We start from the raw sequence: 21752 nt of genomic DNA, 5'->3' as shown, positions 1-21752 counted from the left end.
ATGGGGTAACATAGATGCCAAAAAAGACACATGGAAACCTCCAAGGAACCAGGAAGCAGAAGCTGAAGAGACAAGGACCTACTTCCAGAGCCAACAGAGAGAGAAAGTCTTCCCAAGAGCCAGGGCTCTGAATTCACGCTTCTAGCCTCCTAAACTGTGAGAAAATAAATATGTTTGTTAAAGACAACCACTTGTGGAATTTCCTTTATAGCAGTACTAGATAACTAAGGCACTGTGTTAATTAACAATCTAATGAATAACCTATGAGATTTTCTCAAGCGAAAAACTTATTATTACCAGGATTTTGCATCCACCTAATCAAAAAAAAAAAAAAAACACAAGATTTGGTCTTTCCATTTTCTAGGTAATAAAATACTCCCAAAATGTGATGACATTTATTTTCTATGTTTGGGTTGCAAGGATGTTGCTAATAATTGGTGTGTGAATATTCTGAGTGGATGGTATCTAAGTAGATTATCAGGTATTTGAAAGAGATACTATTTGTGATTTAAAAAAAAAAAACTCTTTGCCATCTAGTCCTTTCTGACTCACAGAAACACTATAGGACAGAGTAGAACTGCCACATAGGGTTTTCAAGGAGTGGCTGCTGGATTTTAACTGCCGACCATTTGGTTAGCAGCTGATCTCTTAACAGCTGTGCCACCAGGACTACATTTATAAGATTCCCAAAAACCCAGTGTCGTCGAGTCGATTCCGACTCATAGCGACCCTATAGGACAGATTAGAACTGCCCCATAGAGTTTCCAAGGAGCGCCTGGCAGATTCGAACTGAGACCTTTTGGTTAGCAGCCGTAGCGCTACCCCAAAAAACTTCAGTGTACAAAGCAAGCTATTGTTGTTGTTTTTGTTGTTAATGTGCCTTCGAGTCGGTTCTGATTCACAGCAATCCTATGTACAACAGAACGAAACACTGCCCAGCCCTGTGCCATCCTCACAGTTGTTGCCATGCTTGAGTCCATTTTTGCTGCCATTGTGTCAATCCATCTCGTTGAGGGTCTTCTTCTTTTTTGCTGACCCAGGTCATATTTGGCTCTCATAGACTTGTTCTAATTTTCTTCAGTTTCAACTTGAACCTGCATATGAGGAATAGATGGTCTGTTCCTTAGTCAGGCCCTGGTCTTGTTCTGATTGGTGATATTGAGCTTCTCCATTGTCTCTTTCCACAGGTGTAGTCAATTTGATTCCTAAGTGTTCTATCTGTTGAGGTCCACATGTATAGCCACTGTTCATGTTGTTGAAAAAAAGATATTTGCATTGAAGAAGTCGCTGGTCTCACAAAGTTCTGTCAGGTGATCTCCAGCACTGTTTCTGTCACCAAAGCCATATTTTCCAACTACTGAGCCTTCTTCTTTGTTTCCAACTTTCACATTCCAATCACCAGTAATTATCAATGCATCCTGATAACACGTTCCATCAATTTCAGACTGCAAATGGATATTATCCCATCACTGGCAGTGTTGTACTTCAGGACGGATCTTGCAATGTTCTTTTTGAAGATGAATGCAATGCCATTCCTCTTCAAGTTGTCATTCCTGGCATAGTAGACCATAAGATTGTTCTAGTCAAAATGGCCAATACCAGTCCATTTCAGCTCTCTAATGCCTAGGATATCGATGTTTATGGGTTCCATTTCATTTTTGACGATTTCCAATTTTCCTAGATTCATGCTTAGTACATTCCAGGTTCCAATTATAAATGAACGTTTGCAGCTATTTCTTCTCATTTTGAGTTGTGCCATATCAGCAAATGAAAGTCCCAAAAATACCTTGACTCCAGCCACGTCATTAAGGTCTACTCTGCTTTGAGGGGGCAGCTCTTCCCTAGTCATCTTTTGAGTGCCTTCCAACCTGAGGTGTTCATTTTCCAGCACTGTATCAGACAATGCTCTGCTCCTGTTCATAAGGTTTTCACTGGCTAATACTTTTCAGAAGTAGATCATCTGGTTCCTCTTCTTAGTCTGTCTTAGTCTGGAAGCTCAGCAGGAACCTGTCCACCATGGGTGACCCTGCTGGTATTTGAATACTGGTGGCATAGCTTCCAATATCACAGCAACACACAAGCCACCACAGTACGACAAACAGACACGAGGGAGAAGCAAGCTATAGGATGAGGGAAATTGTATTATAAACTCATGACCCACACCACTATTGGCTTCTCTCCCAATTAGCCCACTAAATCTATTTCTCAGCAATGATGCCTTTTAATTTTTTTTTAATCATTCATAGTCATGCTCTTTTTAAGACCTGCTCCTCCCACTTCACAGCATTTAGAACTGTCGGCTAGTCCTTCTTTTAAAAAATTGAATTTTCCTCTTTCTCAATCTCTATTTTTTTCTGTCTCCTTTCTTACTTGTTCTCAATTTTTTTATTGCTGATGCTGACAAGGAGGCATTGCTCAAAGTTTTGTCCACAGCTTTCTTTTCTCCTCTAAATCTTCTCTCTTGTAAAGCCTGGTCATTTCAACACTTTATCGTATACATGTGAATGACTCAAAATTTATAGTTTCCATGATAATCTCTCTTCCCAATTATATTATGATATTTCCAACCTCCTGTAAGGCATTTATATCTATCTTGAAGCATCACAGGCATTCCTAATTCCTTATGTAAAAAAAGAATTTAGTTATTCTCTTTTCAGGTCAGTTCTTAGTCCTAAATTTTTTCTTCTTTTGCTCTAATGGTATCATAATTTCTTTACAATCTTCAGAATCTATCCTTTTCTGTTGTTCCTTTGCTACAAAACCAAACCAAACCCATTGCCGCTGAGTTGATACCAACTCCTAGCAATCCTATAGGGCAGAGTAGGACTGCCCTATAGGGTTTCCAACAAGCAGCTGGGAGATTCGAACTGAAGAACTTCTGGTTAGCAGCCGAGCTCTTAACTACTGTGCCGCCAGAGCTACTTCTTTGCTACAACCTGTCACTAAGTCTCACCCATATTTTCTTGATATTGATGCAATCTACCCTCCATGTTTCTCTTTCTAGAATGACGTTCCTCCTTCCAGTCCTCAAACCCAAGGCTGATTTTAACACATTGAGGATCTCTCAGCCTCAGTCAAAATAATACATGGTCATGAGATTAAACCCCTACTGGTGACACTTTACTTAAGTTTTAATCTAAGCTTTTAGCCTTCTCTCACTTTCTTCACCTACCTTCATTACAACCAAACTGAATTACTCACAAATCTCTGAGCATATGCTTGGTTTTTCCTATCCATGTGCCATTGCAGCTATGGGTTGTCTACCAAAAAAAGGACCTCTCTCATTTCATTTAGTGAAAATTCTACCCATCTTTGAAGGTTTAACTTAAGTGTTATTTTCTTCTCAAAGCTTTCTTTATTTTCTCAGGTGTTAGTCTTCCATTCTCCAAACTCAGCTTACATCCAAGATGGCACTTGGATATGAGAGTGGAGGAGGAAATAAAGGGTGTGAGTTTTGTAGCCTCAGAGTGTAGGGAAGAGTTGAGGCTTTCTGGCTTTATGTCTTCTACCTCCTCTGGCCTCTTGCCATGTCTAATACTCCTTGCCCATTCAGATGCTGCTTGCCCTGCTGGTGTTCAGGGATGACATCTGTTGCTGGTGAGATTGTATTCGATTCCTATGGCTTGGATAATTTCCAGGGATCATCAGTGTCTCCATCTTGCTGACTTTGTCCATCCGTATTTTTTTTTTTTTTTTTTAGTTTTCACAGGCTGCATATTTACATAATTGCTTGGAAGTTGACTTTTGTTGTATTTCTAGCTCCTTATTGTTTTATATAGAGGAAAGCTAATGGCTTTTTCACAATAATTTAAAATTTTCTAAATTCTACTGTTATTCATAAAGTTTTCTTTTTAGTTCTCTTGGAATTCCCCCAGACTACTAGCAGAGCTTTTTGACTGAGAGCATCACAGCAGCATCTGGTGAGCAGGCCTTACATTGCCTTTTATAATCCAGGGCAGAGCATAGGGATGGAACAGACCTGGACCTCTCCTTCTGTGAGAGGGACCCCAGGCCTTGAGCCTACATGCTTAAGAAAACACCAGCTCCCCTCTTGGTGGGATGAGGAGACTGGAATCCAAGCTTTGCAACTACAGCTGATAATGAAGCAGAATAGAATCTGTGGCCACCACCTCGGCTATAGATGCTTTCCACAGCGCTCTGTAGCATGCTAGCCTGCAAGGACTCAACCGTGGATAGGGTAATTCTTACTGCCCACATAAACTCAAAAAGTAAAAAACTTGTTTCTCTCTCCTTTTAAACATTTTTACCTCTTACTTTTTTGTCTTGCTTAACTGCATTGGCTAGCAGCTGCAAGATAATATAAAAAATAACGGTGCGGGGTTTCTTGGAGCGGATTCCGCGGGAAGGGCCCAGGGGCCTCGACCTCGGGTCGCAGGAGCGGCAGGTCTTACCCGGAGAGACGCTGCACGCCCAGTCGGGGCCACCGCTGTTCTCAGCCGGCTGAGGGGCGGGGGCGTCCGGCCCGATTCCGGAGTGGGACTGCTCCCTTGAAGACTTAAGCCATGACTAAAAGAGAAGCAGAGGAGCTGATAGAAATTGAGACTGATGGAACAGAGAAGCCGAGTGAGCAGGAGAAAGCATTGTAGAACAAACCTACACCCCAGCAGAATGTGTAAGCCATAGACATCGATGAGCCAATGGGCAACTTAAACTGCCGGAATCAAGACTACAGTGTTCATCGGACTCATGACATTTGTCTGCAAGATATCCAGCTGGATCCAGAACGAAGTTTATTTGACCAAGGAGTGAAGACAGATGGAACTGTACAACTTAGTGTACAGGTAACTTCTTACCAAGGAATTGAGCCAAAGCTAAACATCCTTGAAATTGTTAAACCTGCGGAAACTGTTGAAGTAGTTATAGACCCAGGTGCCCACCGTGCCGAAGCTGAAGCACGCCTGGTTGAGGAGGCTCCTGGGATAACCCTTGATGGCACAAAACACATTACCACCATCTCGGATAAAGCCTCAGAACAAGTGAGGAGATGGGCAGCCACTTTGGAAGGTTACAGGAAAGGAAAGAGCAAGAACGCCTGGGGATACCCTACGATCCTATACAGTGGTCCACAGACCAAGTCCTGCATTGGATGGTCTGGGTAACGAAGGAATTCAGCATGGCTAATATAGACCTTACCACGCTAAACATTTCGGGAAGAGAATTATGTAGCCTCAATCAAGATTTTTTCAGCGGGTTCCTTGGGGAGAAATTCTCTGTAGTCATCTGGACCTTCTTTGAAAATAAGTACTGGCAAACCAAGAACAACACAAGAATGAAATAGTTACAATCGATCGGCCTGTGCAGATTATCCCAGCCTCAGGGCAGTCGGCTACACCAACTACCATTAAAGTTATCCACGGTGATACAAAGGCAGCCAAAGTGCAGAGAGCTCCACGGATTTCAGGAGACGATAGAAGCCCCTCCAGGAACAGCACAGGAAACCATGGCCAGTTGCTGCTATGGCAGTTTTTGCTAGAGCTTCTTACTGACAAGGATGATGGGGACTGCATTTCCTGGGTTGGTGATGAAGGCAAGTTTAAGCTGAATCAGCCCAAACTGGTTGCACAAAAATGGGGACAGTGTAAAAATAAACCTACTATGAACTACGAGAAACTCAGCCGTGCATTAAGGTATTATTATGACGGGGAGGTGATTTGTAAAGTTCAAGGCAAGTGGTTTGTGTACAAGTTTGTTTGTGACTTGAAGACTCTTACCGGATACGATGTGGCAGAGTTGAACCGTTGGGTCACAGAGTGCGAACAGAAGAAACTTGCCAAGATGCAGCTTCATGGAAGTGCCCAGCCAGTCACGGCAGTAGCCCTGGCCACTGCTTCTCTGCAAACAGAAAAGGATAGTTGAGTCCCAGGACTTTCTGGGAGGCTGAGGTTCATTCCAGTGAGGTTCATTCCAAGGTGTGTAAATATGATTTAATATCAGGAAATCTGTTAGTAGAATTCACTACAGTTATAAGCACAAAAAGTAAAGCCTTTTGTATGTACAAAGGACAAAAAAGGATAAAAGCCAGGATAAAAATCACCTTCATAGATAAGCAAAAGTCTTTTGATATAATTGATCTTTGTTCCCGATAAAATTTTTAGTAAACTTGGAATAAGTAGATATTTCTTTAAAATGTGATATACATATATAGAGAGAGAAAGAACACAATTGTACATACATATGATTCTCAAATGTTCAAAGATGAAACATTGTTAGAAACAAAAGAAAGAATGCTTGCCCCATCACCGTTATTATTATTATAAATTTTTTTTGTAATAGCTGGTTTATTAGAATTGAATGCCTCCTCAAAATAATTTAACTTCATGGCCTCACATTATGTATAATCTATACAGTAAATCCTTAAAGTTGGCTAGATTTCCTTCTTCAGCACAGCTCTTCTGCCAGTCGACTTCTTATGGTCTTTGCTTGCAAATATACAAATTAATAACTTGATACTCTTAGTTGAGTGATTTATTAATATCATTATACTTGTATTTGATACCACTATTTCGGCTCTGCTTGGTTAGATGACACAGGCACACATGCCTTAGCTGTGAAAATGCCATTTTCTGACTCTGTGTAAAGCAACATCTAAAGCAGCATTTTTTAACTGTTTGCAAAAATAGTTAAACCAGACTTTTTTCCTGGAGATCCTTCACTTACTTTTCATCCTCAGATGGTACTGACTAGTTTTGGTAGGGCTAGACATTAATACTGACCAGCTTAGCTTTCCTGACTGTTAACCAACTACCCCGCAACGCACGTTGCCTTCACACTGAAAACATTGTGGTGATCCCTTAACATACACATTGTCTAAAATGGACGTTCAAAGTAAAAAGATCCAAATTTACAAGAGCATGAAATATTTATTTAAAAAAAATCATGAATCAGATTTTAGAGTCTAGAAATAAAAGATTCAAATTCAGTAATAAAGGTAAGAGCAATACTTGCTCTAAATATTTCAGAAAGCCCTCAGCCTCCCAGAAGGTCCTGGGACTCAACTATCCTTTTCTGTTTGCAGAGAAGCAGTGGCCAGGGCTACTGCCGTGACTGGCTGGGCACTTCCATGAAGCTGCATCTTGGCAAGTTTCTTCTGTTCGCACTCTGTGACCCAACGGTTCAACTCTGCCACACCGTATCCGGTAAGAGTCTTCAAGTCACAAACAAGCTTGTATACAAACCACTTGCCTTGAACTTTACAAATCACCTCCCCGTCATAATAATACCTTAATGCACGGCTGAGTTTCTCGTAGTTCATAGTAGGTTTATTTTTACACTGTCCCCATTTTTGTGTAACCAGTTTGGGCTGATTCAGCTTAAACTTGCCTTCATCACCAACCCAGGAAATGCAGTCCCCATCATCCTTGTCAGTAAGAAGCTCTAGCAAAAACTGCCATAGCAGCAACTGGCCATGGTTTCCTGTGCTGTTCCTGGAGGGGCTTCTATCGTCTCCTGAAATCCGTGGAGCTCTCTGCACTTTGGCTGCCTTTGTATCACCGTGGATAACTTTAATGGTAGTTGGTGTAGCCGACTGCCCTGAGGCTGGGATAATCTGCACAGGCCGATCGATTGTAACTATTTCATTCTTGTGTTGTTCTTGGTTTGCCAGTACTTATTTTCAAAGAAGGTCCAGATGACTACAGAGAATTTCTCCCCAAGGAACCCGCTGAAAAAAATCTTCTTGATTGAGGCTACATAATTATTTTTAATATGTGTTTTTTTATTTTAGTTTTGTACTATAATTCCAAGTTTTGTTGTCTGAGTCATGTGGCTTCATAAAAAGAAATTAAAAGAAGACTTTTTTTTTCCCCCTTTTGGCTTTTTTTGCTAGAATGATTCATTTACCATGAAAATTAGATGTTCCTTGATTGATCTGATAAAATTCAACCACGCCACCATCTGAGCCTGGTAACTTGGTAAGTATAACTCTCTGGCAACTTTGTGAGTTTTTACCACTAGCTATTTTTTGTTTGTTTGCTTTGTGTTTTCTTTCCCTTCTTGAATCTGTCTTAGAAATTTTAATTGCAATATACCATCATTTACTTATCTAGGTTTTTCAATTTGTTAATGTAGAGTTTTATTTTTATTTTTATTGTGCTTTAAGTGAAAGTTTACAAATCAAGTCAGTCTTTCACACAAAAACTTATATGCGACCTTACTACACACTCCCCTTAATGAAACAGTCTGCTCCCTCCCTCTACTCTCTCTTTTCATGTCCATTTTTCTAACCCCTCTACCCTCTCGTCTCCCCTCCAGGGAGGAGATGCCGACATAGCCTTTAGTGTCTACCTGATCCCAGAAGCTCACTCCTCACTAGCATCCCTCTCCAACCCATTGTCCAGTCCAAGCCCTGTCTGAAGAGTTGGCTTTGGGAATGGTTCCTCGTCTTGGGCCAAAAGAAGGTCTGGAGGCCATGACCACCAAGGTCCTTCTAGTCTCAGTCAGACCATTAAGTCTGGTCTTTTTAATGCAGAGTTTTTTTAAATAATAAAATATTATCTTAAAGTTCTGTAATTTCATCTGTGTTATTTTTCCTTCCTTACTTTTAATGTTTTTATATTTGTGCTGCATTTTCTCCTTTTCTCGTGAATGGGCAAGTCAGACGTTCATTTTATTTTTCCCCTGAGAATAAGCTATTATCAATCCTACCACCTTTTTGTTCCTTAATTCATTTATTTATGCTTTCATTTTTGTTGTTTTATTTTGTCTTCATTGGGTTCACTGTATTGTTTTTCATAACTTATGGAGATGAATGTTATTTTTATTGTTTTCATTATTTTTGTTTACAGTAGAAATATTTGAGGCCATATTATAGCAACCATATAGGACAGAGTAGAACTGCCCCATAGGGTCTCCAAAGAGCTGCTGGTAGATTCGAACTGCCCACCTTTTGATTAGCAGCCAAGCTCTGAACCACTTCACCTCCAGGGTTCCATGTTATTACCACTATTTTATAAATACTCTGCAATATTTTTTTTAAATTCCTTTTGCTCTAAGAATTCTTTAGAAAAAAATCGTACTAAAACATCAAATACTTGGAATTTTTTATTCTAAATTTGACATTCATTTTTTTTTACTTTATTAGATTGTGGTTTGACAATATGATCTGAAGTACTTTTCCTTTTTGGAATTGAATGAACATTTCTTTTTGGCTAATATATGATAACATTTTTGTAGAATGTTCTAAGGGCAATTGCCAAAGAATGTTCTCTTTGCAGATTATAGCTTTTAGTATATTTGCTTATTTACTGAGTAGAACATATCAATCTTTCATTTTACTATTTAAATTTTTTCTAGTGATAACTTTTGTATGCATGATATCTGAAGAACAAAACATTATTTCTTAAATTTTCTCTCCCTTGCTGTTATTCCCCCTATTTCTCATTTCGGTTCCTGTAATATTTTCTTCAGGTATTGTGGATGTTATGTCAGTTGGTGCATGAACGCTCATTGAGAGCTATGTAGTCTATCATTCTAGAGGGACTTTGTTCCCATTCAATGGCTTTTTTCAATATTTTATTTATGAAATTTAAATATTATAAATTCCCCCTTTTTTGTTTACATTTACTGATTATAATTTTTATTAGGTCTTTATTTCAACTTCTCAAAGTCAGTTTGGATATTTTATTAACATAGATAGGGGCTTCGTTGTAAGCCAATATGGGATTATTGTGTATTTAATATATGAATGCGTTCTCTCTGCATTTTTTGTTATACCACCTTTTTTTCATTACTCGTAGTAGTGGAAACTGTTTAGCACTGTTAGAGGCCATGTTTGTACTTTTACATAAGAGAGTTAGGCATCTATGCATCAACGAACCATCTCCCAAAAATCTGTCATGAGAGGCACCCTCTGTGGGAGATACTCAAGTAAGCTCACTGTCTCTCTTCTTTCTTGCAAATTTCCAGTTTTTGTGGTTGTATTTTGAGGTTTTGTTCCAGCTCTTTATTTTCAAATCATAAGTATTTTAAGATGTACTTCAAGAATTGCCCTTTGTGTAATAGTACTAACCACATTTATTATATGATTTATTTGTATTATAGGAGCCCTGATGGCACCACGGTTAAGTGCTTGGCTGCAATTGGAAAGGCTGACGGCTTAAGCCCACCACCAGCTCCACGGGAGGAAGACCTGGCAATCCGTTTCCATAAAGATGACAGCCTAGAAAACCCTATGTGGTGGCTCTACTCTGTCACAGGGGATCCCTGAGTCAAAATCGGCTCAACAGCACCTAACAACAGTAACGTTTATATTACATATATTTTAAAGTAATATAGTGCATACTTCTGGTGTTTTATGTCACCATTCTTAATCATGACTTATATTTTTAATTTACCTTTTTGAATGTGTAATATATTCATATATTTCAAAATTCCAAAAATAATAATAGCGCGTATAGTAAAAAGTCTGACCTGCCCCCCAGCTCCCCTCCAGCCAGTTCTTTTCCTCACAAATAACTAATGGGAAGAGTTTGGGGGAGTGGTGTGGAGGGAGTGGCTTGTGAATGCTTCCAAAAATATCATATTCACAGGTGAGACTCCTCTACTTATTGCCTGTGTGATGTGGATCAAGTTACTTAACCTACCTGAGTGTCAAATTTCTTATCTTTAAATAGGGATTCCTTCATTCACTTAGTCAGCAAATGCTTAGTGAGCACCCTAAGTGCCAGGACCAGTGCTTGGTGTTGGGAATAAAGCAGTTAACAAGACAGTTGTTACAGTTTGGGGAAAGAAATAACCCTACCTGCCTTATAGAATAATTTGGACTAGAGCACAGGGGTGCTTCGTTAGTGTTAGCAATTACATGTAGGGTCTTTTTATCCCCTCTTTCAAACAGATAATACCTCAATATTACATTCACCCCTCTGCTTCTTGCTTTTTTAACTTAAAAGTGTATCATGCAGGTCTTAACAGATCTTAATGTGAAGAGAGTCATAATTTTGTTTTACCTCTACGTAGAACCCATTGTGTGATGTACCATAATTCAGTTAATTAGTCCCTATTTTTAAAGAAGCCCGGGTAGTGCAAGTGATTTCCAATCAACTGCTAACCAAAATGTTGGTGGTTCCAACCCATCCAGCAGCTCCGGGAAAGAAAGATCTGACTATCTTCCTCTGTAAAAATCACAGCCAAAAAAACCCCTACTGAGCATTCTACCCTGTCATACATGGGGTCACCAATAGTAGGGGGCCAACTCAATGGCAGCTAAGAACAGTAACAGTAGACATTTATGTTGTTTGTTCTATTTTGCTATTAAAAGTGAGTGTGTTGCAATTAATAAGCCTTTTCATTTTGCACATAATTGAATATATTGAGGTGTAGAATTGTTGGATGTTAAGGCATGTGGCTTGTAATTCTGATAGCCATTGTCCTCCATAGGAAATGAGCCTATTTAAATATTCACAAGCAATAAATGACAATGGCTATTCTCTTCACCCTTGTCCACAGGGTAGATTATCAAACTTTGGGTTCTTTGCCAATTAGAAAAGCCAATTTGAAAGGCAACAAATGAGTATCTGACTATAGATTTAACCTGTACTTTTTTTTCTCTTTTATTATGATTGAGTTTTGTTAAGGATGTTTTCATATATCTAAAATCAAAATGTCTCACCTTTTCCAAAAACTATCTTTTTATAATCTTTGCATGTTTTTATATTTACCTATTGGTCTTTATCTTCTCAATTTGCAGAAATTCTTTGTATATTATGGAACTAGAGTTTTCTCTCTAATATTAGTTGCAAATAATTTTTCCCAGTTTGAATTTCCTTATAATAATTTTGTTTTCATTGTTGTTATTGTTCTTAGGTAGTTTCTTTATGGCTCCTGGATTTTCTGTCATAGGAAGACCTTCCCAATTTTGAGATTATAAAATTTTTACCATGAACCTATAGTATTTTTATGATTTTGTTTATATCTTAAAAGTGTTTATTAATTTGAAATGTACCCTGGTATAAGATGTGAAACAGTAAAAAAGGTTATTTTAATCCAGGTAGCTACCAAGATGTCCCAACACCATTTGATTTCAATAATCTTTTCACCACTATCAAAGATGCCATCTTTTTCATTTAGTAAATCCTCATATGTTTTGGAGCCTATTTCTGGGCTTTTTATGTGATTCCATAGATGTGTTTGTTTACTCACGAGCAGTACTACACTGTTTTAATTACTGAGGGTTAATAATACGCATTGACATCTGGTAATATCCCATTACTCTTCCTTTTCACAACTTCTCTAATTATTCTTGCTTTGGTTTCCATATGTATTCTAGAATCAATTTGCTTCTTTCCAAAATCATTCTGTTCATTTTTTTTTTAATTGAGATTGCTTTAAATATATGGATTAATTTAGGAATAACTGACATCTTTATGTTTGTTTTCCTGTTGAAGTGCATGCTTAATGGTGTGCTTTTCCATTTGTTCAAGCATTCTTTTGTGCCTCTCTGAACTGTCTCAAAGCTTTCTTGTGCTCAGCATTGCATTTTTATTGTTAAATTTATTACTATGCGTACTAGGCAGAATGATTCCTACTGTCCGAAGATATACACACCCTAATCCTCAGAAACAGTGAATATGTTAGGGTATATGGCAATGGAGAATTAAGGTTTCAGATGCAATTAAGTTTACTAATCAACAGACTTTGAGATAGGGAGATTACCCTGTATTGTTCGGGTGGGCGCAATGTAATTACAAATGTCCCAGTAGTGGAACAGGAAACAGAAGAGTAAGAACCAGAGAAATTACAGGGTGAAAAAGAGTTGGACCAACACAGCTTTGAAAAAGGAGGAAAAGGGCCATGAGTCAAAGAATGTGGGCTGCATCTGGAAGCTGGAAAGGGCAAGGGTTGGATCATTCCCTAGAATTTCCAGAATGAACACCGCCCTTGATTTTAGCCCAAAACTCGTTGCCATGAAGTTCATTCTGACTCATAGCAACCCTACAGGACATAGTAGAACTGCCCCATAGGGTTTCCAAGGAGCAGTTGGAGGATTTGAACTGCCGACCTTTTTGTTAGCAGCCAAATGTTTAACTACTGTGCCACCAGGGCCCAGTAAGACCTATTTTGGTCTTCTGATTTCCAGAACAGTGAGATAATATATTTGTGTTGTTTTAAGCCACTGTTTGAGGTAATTCATTATAGTATCCATAGAAACCTAATACAATAGATATTCTATCTTAATATAAATAAGGTATTTTTTCTGTTATATCACCTATCTTATTCTTTCTATAAATAAAGGCTATTGATTACTGTATATTAAGTTTGTATCTCAGTACCTTACTAAGTGTTGCAAATGGTTAACACAATCAGTTGCTAACTCTTAGGTTGGATGTTGGACTCCACCCAGAGGGACCTTGGGAGAAAGGCTTGTCAATCTATTTCCAAAAAATTGATCATTGAAAACCCTATGCAGCACAGTCCTACTCTGACACGCACATGAGGTTACCATGACTTGGAATCATGTTGACAGCAACTGCTAACTGGCAACCTTTATTGAATTCTCTTAGTAGTTTTTAGTTGATTGAGTTTTTTAGATATATAATCATATCATCTGCAAATGGTGACGATTTTCTCTTTCCTTCCAGTTTTTATAATTTATTTTTCTTGTCTAAATATATTGGCTAGTACCCCCAGATCCAATCCAATTAACAAAGGTAAGATTGGAGACATGTGTCTTGTTCCTGACATAGGTGGGCATGCTTCTAAAGTTTTTCCAACAAGTATTATTCCAGCCTTTTATTTTAGATGATTATTTTGTCATGTTGAAATAGTATTCATCTAGTCTTACTTTGTTTTTAAGACTTCTTATCAAGAATAAATATTGAGTCTTGACAAATACTTTTTAACATTTATGAAAATGGTAATATGATGTTTCTTATTAGACATGTTAATATGGTTAATTTTAGTCATTATTGAAATATTCTTTCATTTCTAAAATAAATATCACTTGACAGTAATATATAATGTCCTAATGTGCTGCTGACTGTTTAGAAATTTTGATTCTATATTCAAAGTAAGATTAGATAGTATTTTTCTCTTTGTAAAAACTCTTTTGTTTTTGTTTAATTAATGCTACATTCACTATTTCAGGAATAGTTAAAGGAATACAAAATTTTTAGGTACAAAGTGTGATAATTTAAGTGTGTACCTCAATAATTATGTCTTTTGGGTCTTTGATATCTTTACATAATTTTTGTCTGTATCAGTCATGGGCTGAAACCCTGTAGGGTCGCTATGAGTCGGAATCGACTCAACAGCACTGGGTTGGTTTGGGATTATTATTTTCACTGTTAATGATATCTATTTCTTCTTGAATTTCCTATACTTTCTACTTTACGGATAATGATACTAGGTTTTTGGTGTATAGATATTCGTAACTGTTAGATCATCGTTGTTGACTGCATACCTAAGCATGGCTCTTCATTGTCTCTATTAATTATTTAGGGATTGAATTCAAACTTGTCCAAAAATAAAATCATAATTCTGCTTCTTTTTGTTTACATTTGCCTGGCGTATCTTTGTGAACATTTTTATTTTTCAACCTCTCTGTGAGGTGATGAGTCACCTGGAAAAATCAATTTGCCTTTGGTCTTGGTTCCTGAGAGCTGGGCCACACTTGAAGATAATGAATGGGGGCTGGCCAGACCGAGAAGAACCACTAGGGGGCCCAAAGTTGACTAAGCCTCAGAAGGCATGATGTAACCTACCATGAGCGTGTGGTGAGGCCAGTAAAAGCCCTGAGCCCTGAGACTGATTGGTAACAACGTCTACTCTCAGGAGGGTTGCACATCCCTTTCGGACGTAGACGCTTTGCATGGGGTCTCCTCCCAGACTTTGCCCTATGCATCTCTTCCTTTACATCTTTTTCTGACATCTTAAGTCTGTAGCTGTATGGTATCCACTCTGTGAGATTCTGTGAGTCAAATGCACAGGGACAGCGAGAGCCAGCAGGGACTGGCATCTGCCTACTTGACAGTCTAAAGACTGTGTCTTTTCAATTTGTGAGCTCTGATCTAACTTGAGCGGCTAAGGTCAGGGAAGAGGCCATGTGCAGCTGGTTTGAAGGACTAACTTGTCAGAGAAAGAGCACTACCTGGGAGGCTGGTAATGAGGATAGAGGAGTGGGAAGGGGAGGACTGATCCATCTCCACATTTTGAGGATTAGATTCATGCTCATTCTTATCAGGCAGTTAGCCATGAAGGTGGGACTTTGCCCACTTTGCCTATTGTTTAGTGCAGTCTATAAATCATTTTGGAACACAAATCTCTTGTTAACATCATGGTATAGGGTTTTGCTTTGAAATTCAATCGGAAACCCTTTTCTTCTTTGATGTGTCTACTCATTTATGTGTACTAAGAAGACTCTGTTTAGGCTTATCATTTTAGTTCATATTATTTTTTCTAGTTTTATTGCTTTTGAAAAGATTTTACTGTCTAGCCTTTTAAAGTTTGTATGTTCTGATGTTTATGCTTACAAATTACTGTATAATTTTTTAATACAGTAAAGTTACACCTTCATTTTAGTAGACAAAAAAAAGAAAAAATCCATTGCCATTTACCATCAAGTTAATTCTGACTTATATCAACCCTATAGGACAGAGTAGAACTCCCTCATGGGGTTTCCAAGGAGCAGCTGGTGGATTCAAAGTACCAAGCTTTTGATCAGCAGCTGAGCTTTTAACCACTGTGCCACAAGGACTCCATTTTGTTAGACGAAAAAAAAACAGTGTCTATTAATTCAATACAAAAATCAGTGATAAATATAGTGTTTTCTTTTACTCTCCTTCCCACTTCCAATTTTAAACAATGATAATCAAGCTTAATATTTATCTTGTTGCCGTAAATTTGGTTATATATCTATTTTTTGACTGGTAAGTTTAAGTGAGTTTTGGCCTCCAGTTAGTAGACTAAATCATCACACTTACTCTACAGCTCGCTTTTTGTACGTTTGCTACCTGCATTTTTGTTTTCTTCATTGTCAGTGCATTTGGCATTTGTAGTCCATTCTGTCACCTCATCTTCATATTTTTTAATTAATAAACCAAAAAGCCAAATCAGTTACCATTGAGTTGATTCTGACACATGGCGACCCCATGTACCTCAACGTAGAACTGCACTCCACTGGGTTTTTTTGATTATAATCCTACAAGAGCAGATCGTTAAGCTTTTCTTCCATGGACCCACTGGGTAGATTCAAATTTCCAACCTTCCAGTTAATAGTGGAGAGCAAACCTAGTAACATTTTCATTTTTTCAATGAGTCCCTTTAAGTTTAGCTTGTCCCAAGGTAATCAAACCGGATACTAAATTTCCTAGCCTCTCCTATAGCTAAGTGTGCCTTTATCACACAGTTCAGGCCAATGGATTATGAACTAAAGGATGAGTTATACTTCCAGGATATTTCCTTAAAGAAGAAGCTGCTAATCACTGTCTTCCTTATCCTTCTTGGATCAGGAGCTGGGATGAGCCAATCTAAACCATGAAGACTACTTTCTGGGAGATGCCTGGCTTCCTAGAGCATAGCCTCTGCATCAGCCCTTGAATACTCATACCTGGACCATTTCATGAACACAAAAACTTTTATCCAATTTAGGCCTCTAAATTTTAGGATAATTTTGTAACAATGGCTTAGCCTCTACTAGAAGTAATACTGCAGTAAATCCAATGATCATCACTGATCCTTTTACTTCAAAATTTCCAGTCATTTTGAAAAGCTGAAGTTTTTTTCTCCAATAAATTCCTAAAAAAAAAAAAAAAACTCATAGAAAAAATATTCCCTAAGTTTATACAAGTTCAAAACTCTTTCGTAAGCCTCTGAACCTAATTTTCAGTTTACAGAAAATAAGACATGGTAAAGGAGTAGGTAAAACAACACCAAGAAAAACAATCAGACAAACTCAGATTTGGGAAAAATACGTCAGTCAGTTGTCCTAAACTCTTCAAAAAGTGAATGCTATGAAAAAAATTTTAAAGGAAGGGAGATGTTTTAGCTTAAAAGAAACTAAATAGATAAAACTGCCAATTGCAATACATCAACCACGATTCTGTCTTGAGTCCCCGAGGCCTCAAAAAAAAAAAACTATAAAATGTATTATTGCAACAATTTAGAAATGTTTAATAAAGACTAAATACTAAATGATATCATGTAATTATTTATTTTAATGATAATGGTATAATGGTTATGTAGGAAATTTTCCTTATTGTTAGAAGTGAATGTTGAGGTACTTAGGGGATAATACGACTTGATGTTTTAAACTTTTAATTAACATAATTAAAGAAAAACAAACCTGTCATCGCTGAGTCAATTCTGACTCTCGGCAACCCTATAGGACAGACCAGAACTGCCCCATAGGGTTTCCAAGGGGTGGCTGGTAGATTTGAACTGCCGACCTTTTGATTCTGTTATTACAGCACTACATAACTAAGATACTCAACCACAGTGTGGCCAATCCCTCGAGGAAAAATCGTACCCATCAACTTTCAGTCATTACATTTGTCAGTTCTTCTAGTACTTGTATCCTCTCAGATGCCTTATTGTTCCTTCACCAGTACCTCCCCACTCTTTACTTCCTCTAAAATATCAGTTGACACCAGGCCACCTTTCTGTATCAGAAGCATATATAGATTTAAGATGCCTTTCAGGCCCAATTCCATGCTGTCTTAGAAAATGAAAATAGGCCTCAAGTCTGGTGCCCCTTACTTCTTTTTACTCTTGGCTTCCCATGTTTCCACTCCTTCTCTTTCCATGATAAAGACTATTGGCAGAATATTCACAATTCCATAATTTACTTCGTTGAAAACAATACCATATTCATCATTAGGGAGTAATTGATGAATCTCTGAATCTCCTTTCATGTTGTTTAAAATTTCCTCATATCCAGTAGTCTTTAGATTTGCATCAAGAGCTTGCACAAGTTCCATGTTTTGATTATAGATTATTTTCCCCTTCTTTACATATACTGTCCATATTTTGGTGAATTTCAAAAGGAGCTAAACAAGTGTTTAGAAATTCTTCCACTGTCCTCAAAAAACCCCAACCAACCCTTTTTAACATGACAGATTTGTGATTATTTCTTTCTCCTAAATTCACATATGCTGCCAAGATGCTCACAGTCTTCCAGGAATTTTTTATTAAGAATTTCAGATATTCCAGCAAGGGATTTTTTCTCAGCTAACAAGATCAAGTGTATAACCGGAACTAATCATGCTTCATTTCACTCTAGCTTTCTGCTCTGTAGATGAATGTGAAATGTCCTTTTGTGCCCAAATGTACAACTCAGTGGAATTGTTTTGCCTCAATTCTCCAAGTGCCATGCAAGTGGCAAGTGGGAAGAGTAAACCTTTCTTGATTGATGGATGTCAACTGTCGTGGATGTATACAGCCACAAGGAAAGTTAGTTTTAAAAAAAACACTGTCTATAGAATCTAGTGAAACTGGCACGGTGTTCACCGTTCTGAGCTGTGGCCTGCCTTTGGCCTTAAGACTCTGCATTAAGACAGGCTGTCAAAGATAAGACAGGATGTGAGAGAGGCCCCGTTACAGGGCACCTCAGGTAAGGTTTGATTAGCTATCTGTGCTTGAATAAGAATTCTCCTGATGCCTACCTTTTTCTCTTAAGACAATGAAGTAATATCTCCATATTTCTTAAATGACACTTCCATCCAGGAGAAATAATAGTTCACTATGTTAATTGATATCAATTTCACATGAAATAATTTTATGGATAGTACTTTGTTCTGATTTTTCTAGATATATAAGAATGATGTAACTGGTTCTCTTTCACCAGGTAAAGAATAGGTATTACATACACACACACACAGAGGAAGAAGAAAATGACCTTGGAGGATATTGGAGCACTAGGATGCATGTAAATAATTAAGATCAGTATTCTGTGTTCCCTTGTGTTTACAAACATATCCTATTAAAATTGGTACTACTAAAATAAAGTATATGCTCCTGCAATTAATGATTGGTGTTGAGAAAATAGATGATGGGTAGCACTGGGTTTGGGGGTTTAGAGTGAGAGAGAATAGGAGGATAATAGATAGATGATAAATTATAAGAAAAATAACAGACTGAAGGGATGGATCTTTCTGCTTTCATTTTTCTTTCCTCCTGCAAATGTTCCCATGTTTTCTTTTTATAGAGCACAAGAACATTCCTTGCAATATAATATTGAGTATTTATATCTCTGCTTTGAATCAATTTTTCTTAGATGTTGCTCTGTCTTGTTGGTGAGTATTATCTCAGTGGTGTCCCAAGGATTGTCACTCAGTTACAAACATTCACTGAACGCACAGTGCATATGTTGAGAACCATATCATCTATTGTGAGGTGGTTCAGAGAAAGCAGAATACCCAGCTATAGCCCTTAATCTAAAGATGAGAATAAGAACAGAGAGATGAAATAGAATATGATAAAGGCCACACTTTGTGGGGATTTCCAAAGGCCCATTGCACTTTTCTCTTCCTCTCTCTCCCTGCCTCATAGAGATTTCATCTGCTCACAGAGGTGTGTTAGTTCACTCATTATACAGACATGTACTGGGGTCCCTTTAATGTGTTATGTACTGGGCAAGGAGTCCAGAATTCAAAGAATAAGACATATTCTCCGTCCTTAAAGGGCTTGAAGTACAGTGGCAGAGATGAGCTCAGAGATGCTATAGTAAGTGTCATTATAAAGCAAGTACAATTACAAGCATATGGGGCACAGAGTAAAGGCTCCTGTTCCTGCCTGGAGGGGAATAGGAAGGATTCCTGAAAGAGTTGGCATTTGTGCTGATTTGTTGTTGTTGTTGTTTTAGATACAGTGAATTTTAATTAGATTGACATAGTTAAGAGCAAAAAGACAAAGTGGTCATTGCTACTTTATCTCCAGCCTGTGCATTTAAACAGGCTGATGAATACAAATTGAAACACAGATGAGTCTTGCTCTGTTCCGTGAGGCAGTAGAGACTTTCCCAGTGTTTAAACATATTCATATAACCAGCTATATAAATCTAACTAAAAAACCAATCTCCTATAGGTTGTGAGATGGCATTTACCATCGTTGTGAAAAATTGAACATTACTAATCCAACCCAGCCTCAAGTCCAAACCTATCTTTAGAAGGGGAAAGGAGTGATAGCACTTGCTGAACTGAAACTATTACTAAATTTTAAAAAGTTTGATCATATTCATTTAACCACAGCCAATCTTATTTAATTCAGGACTGTCCAAGAAAAATATTCTGGTATTCGTAAGAAAAGGTCACAAGACCTTTCTGTTCTGTAATAAACAAGACAGAGGCCAACTATTTCTCATTAGAAGCTTTCTTGAGGTAAGCTATCAAGCCTGCACTTTCTGCCTTCTTAATGCCAAAGATCATTTTTGTTCCAGGGATGTGCTTCTTGGGATTCTAGAAATACCCCATCAGTGTGTCCTCTCCCCAAGTGATAACTTTGCTCTTATTGGCATCAGTGTAAGAGAATCCAGGGACTTGAGCAGTCTTCTGCCCAAACAAACCCTGCAGATTTAGCCCAGCATCCCTTTTCCACAGTGTGACACAAGGCACATTTCTGAACAAGATGTTTCTTGCCCTTCTCAACATCCCCCATTTTGAATTCACTCTCTCATCAGGCTGCATACAAAGGTCACCTCTCAGAAGCTGGATGTTCTGCTTTCCTGTGGTGAGTTTTAAAGAATGAAGAGGAACCAAAAACTGAATAAGAGAAAGAACGTATTTCAAGAATATAGACCATCGTGAGCAAAGGCATGAAAAGGAGGAACTCCACGACAAATGTTCAGTGTTGCTGAAGCAGAGCGTAAAAAATAACGAAGGTGGAATTAGAGGGAAGTCCATCACAGAGAGCTCTGACGTAGACTTTCACTGTGTCCCCTGGGCAATGGGGAGCTAGGTGGGAGTTTTAAACAACAGAATGTCAGAATTAGATTTCTATCTTAGATCCCTCTGATGGTTTGGTGCAGGACTGACTTGAAGGCAACATGATCGAAGTCAGAAAAAGTGTTTAAGTGGCTGTTGCAGTGGTCAGACTTCAAGATGATGGGGTGCAACCTAAGACAGCATTTTCAGTAATGGACAGGAGAGGGACAAATTTGAAAAACATGTAGAAGGAAAACTTAGCAAGACTCTGTCATTCCTTGGAACTGGCCTAAGGGAAAGAACAGAGTAAATGAAAATTCCCAAATTACCTGATAAAAAACCGAAACCAAATCCATTGCCATGGAGTCGATTCTGACTCACAGAGACCCTACATGACAGAGTAGAACTGCCCCATAGGCTTTACGAGGAGTGGCTGGTAGGTTCAAACTGCCGACCTTCTGGTTAGCAGTGAACGCTTAACCACTGTGCCGCTGATATCCTCTTCAAAACAGTCAAAGCAATATTCACTGCCATCTTTCCAGGGTCCAGATATCTGCCATGAGCGAGTACAGTTGTACTTTTTGGTGAACAATTTAGAAGTGAGAGGCTGTGAACACCTCTTAGTGAATATTTGCATGTTTATACATGTGTCCAAATCCTGAGAACCATGTCACTGACACAGAATGTGAGACATAGCAAAGAGAAATAGCTGTCCCAAAGCTCCTTGACTTTTCCTGGAAGCCCTAGAGAGGCTGGGCTGGTTGTCTCCTACTATGCACAAGCTTGGGAGTCTCCACATGTGTCCTCAACAACACATCATAGGAAAGAAGGCAGATGGTGCAGCAGCGTACCCTTGCACCTTCTGTACAGCGGGTTGTTTCC

General features: G+C 38.3%; 1 protein-coding gene and 2 pseudogenes across 1 annotated transcript; 1 reads left to right on the top strand and 2 right to left on the bottom strand.

Annotated features, from left to right (window-relative positions):
* Window positions 1-4523: 4523 nt before the first annotated feature.
* LOC100671085 (GA-binding protein alpha chain-like) lies at window positions 4524-6062 on the top strand (annotated as a pseudogene).
* A 692-nt stretch (window positions 6063-6754) lies between these two features.
* On the bottom strand, window positions 6755-7711 carry LOC100656295 (GA-binding protein alpha chain-like; the record flags this gene model as incomplete). Its single annotated transcript, XM_064270255.1, is given in 1 exon segment — window positions 6755-7711. A coding segment is annotated over 1 exon segment (699 nt), but the record flags the coding sequence as incomplete, so codon positions are not given.
* Window positions 7712-20188: 12477 nt separating this feature from the next.
* LOC135227964 (cytochrome c-like) lies at window positions 20189-20604 on the bottom strand (annotated as a pseudogene).
* Between the last annotated feature and the right edge of the window lie 1148 nt (window positions 20605-21752).

This window comes from Loxodonta africana, chromosome 17, assembly GCF_030014295.1.
Source record: "Loxodonta africana isolate mLoxAfr1 chromosome 17, mLoxAfr1.hap2, whole genome shotgun sequence".
NCBI classification, from domain to species: domain Eukaryota; kingdom Metazoa; phylum Chordata; class Mammalia; order Proboscidea; family Elephantidae; genus Loxodonta; species Loxodonta africana.
This window is presented reverse-complemented; position numbering and strand designations above follow the sequence as displayed.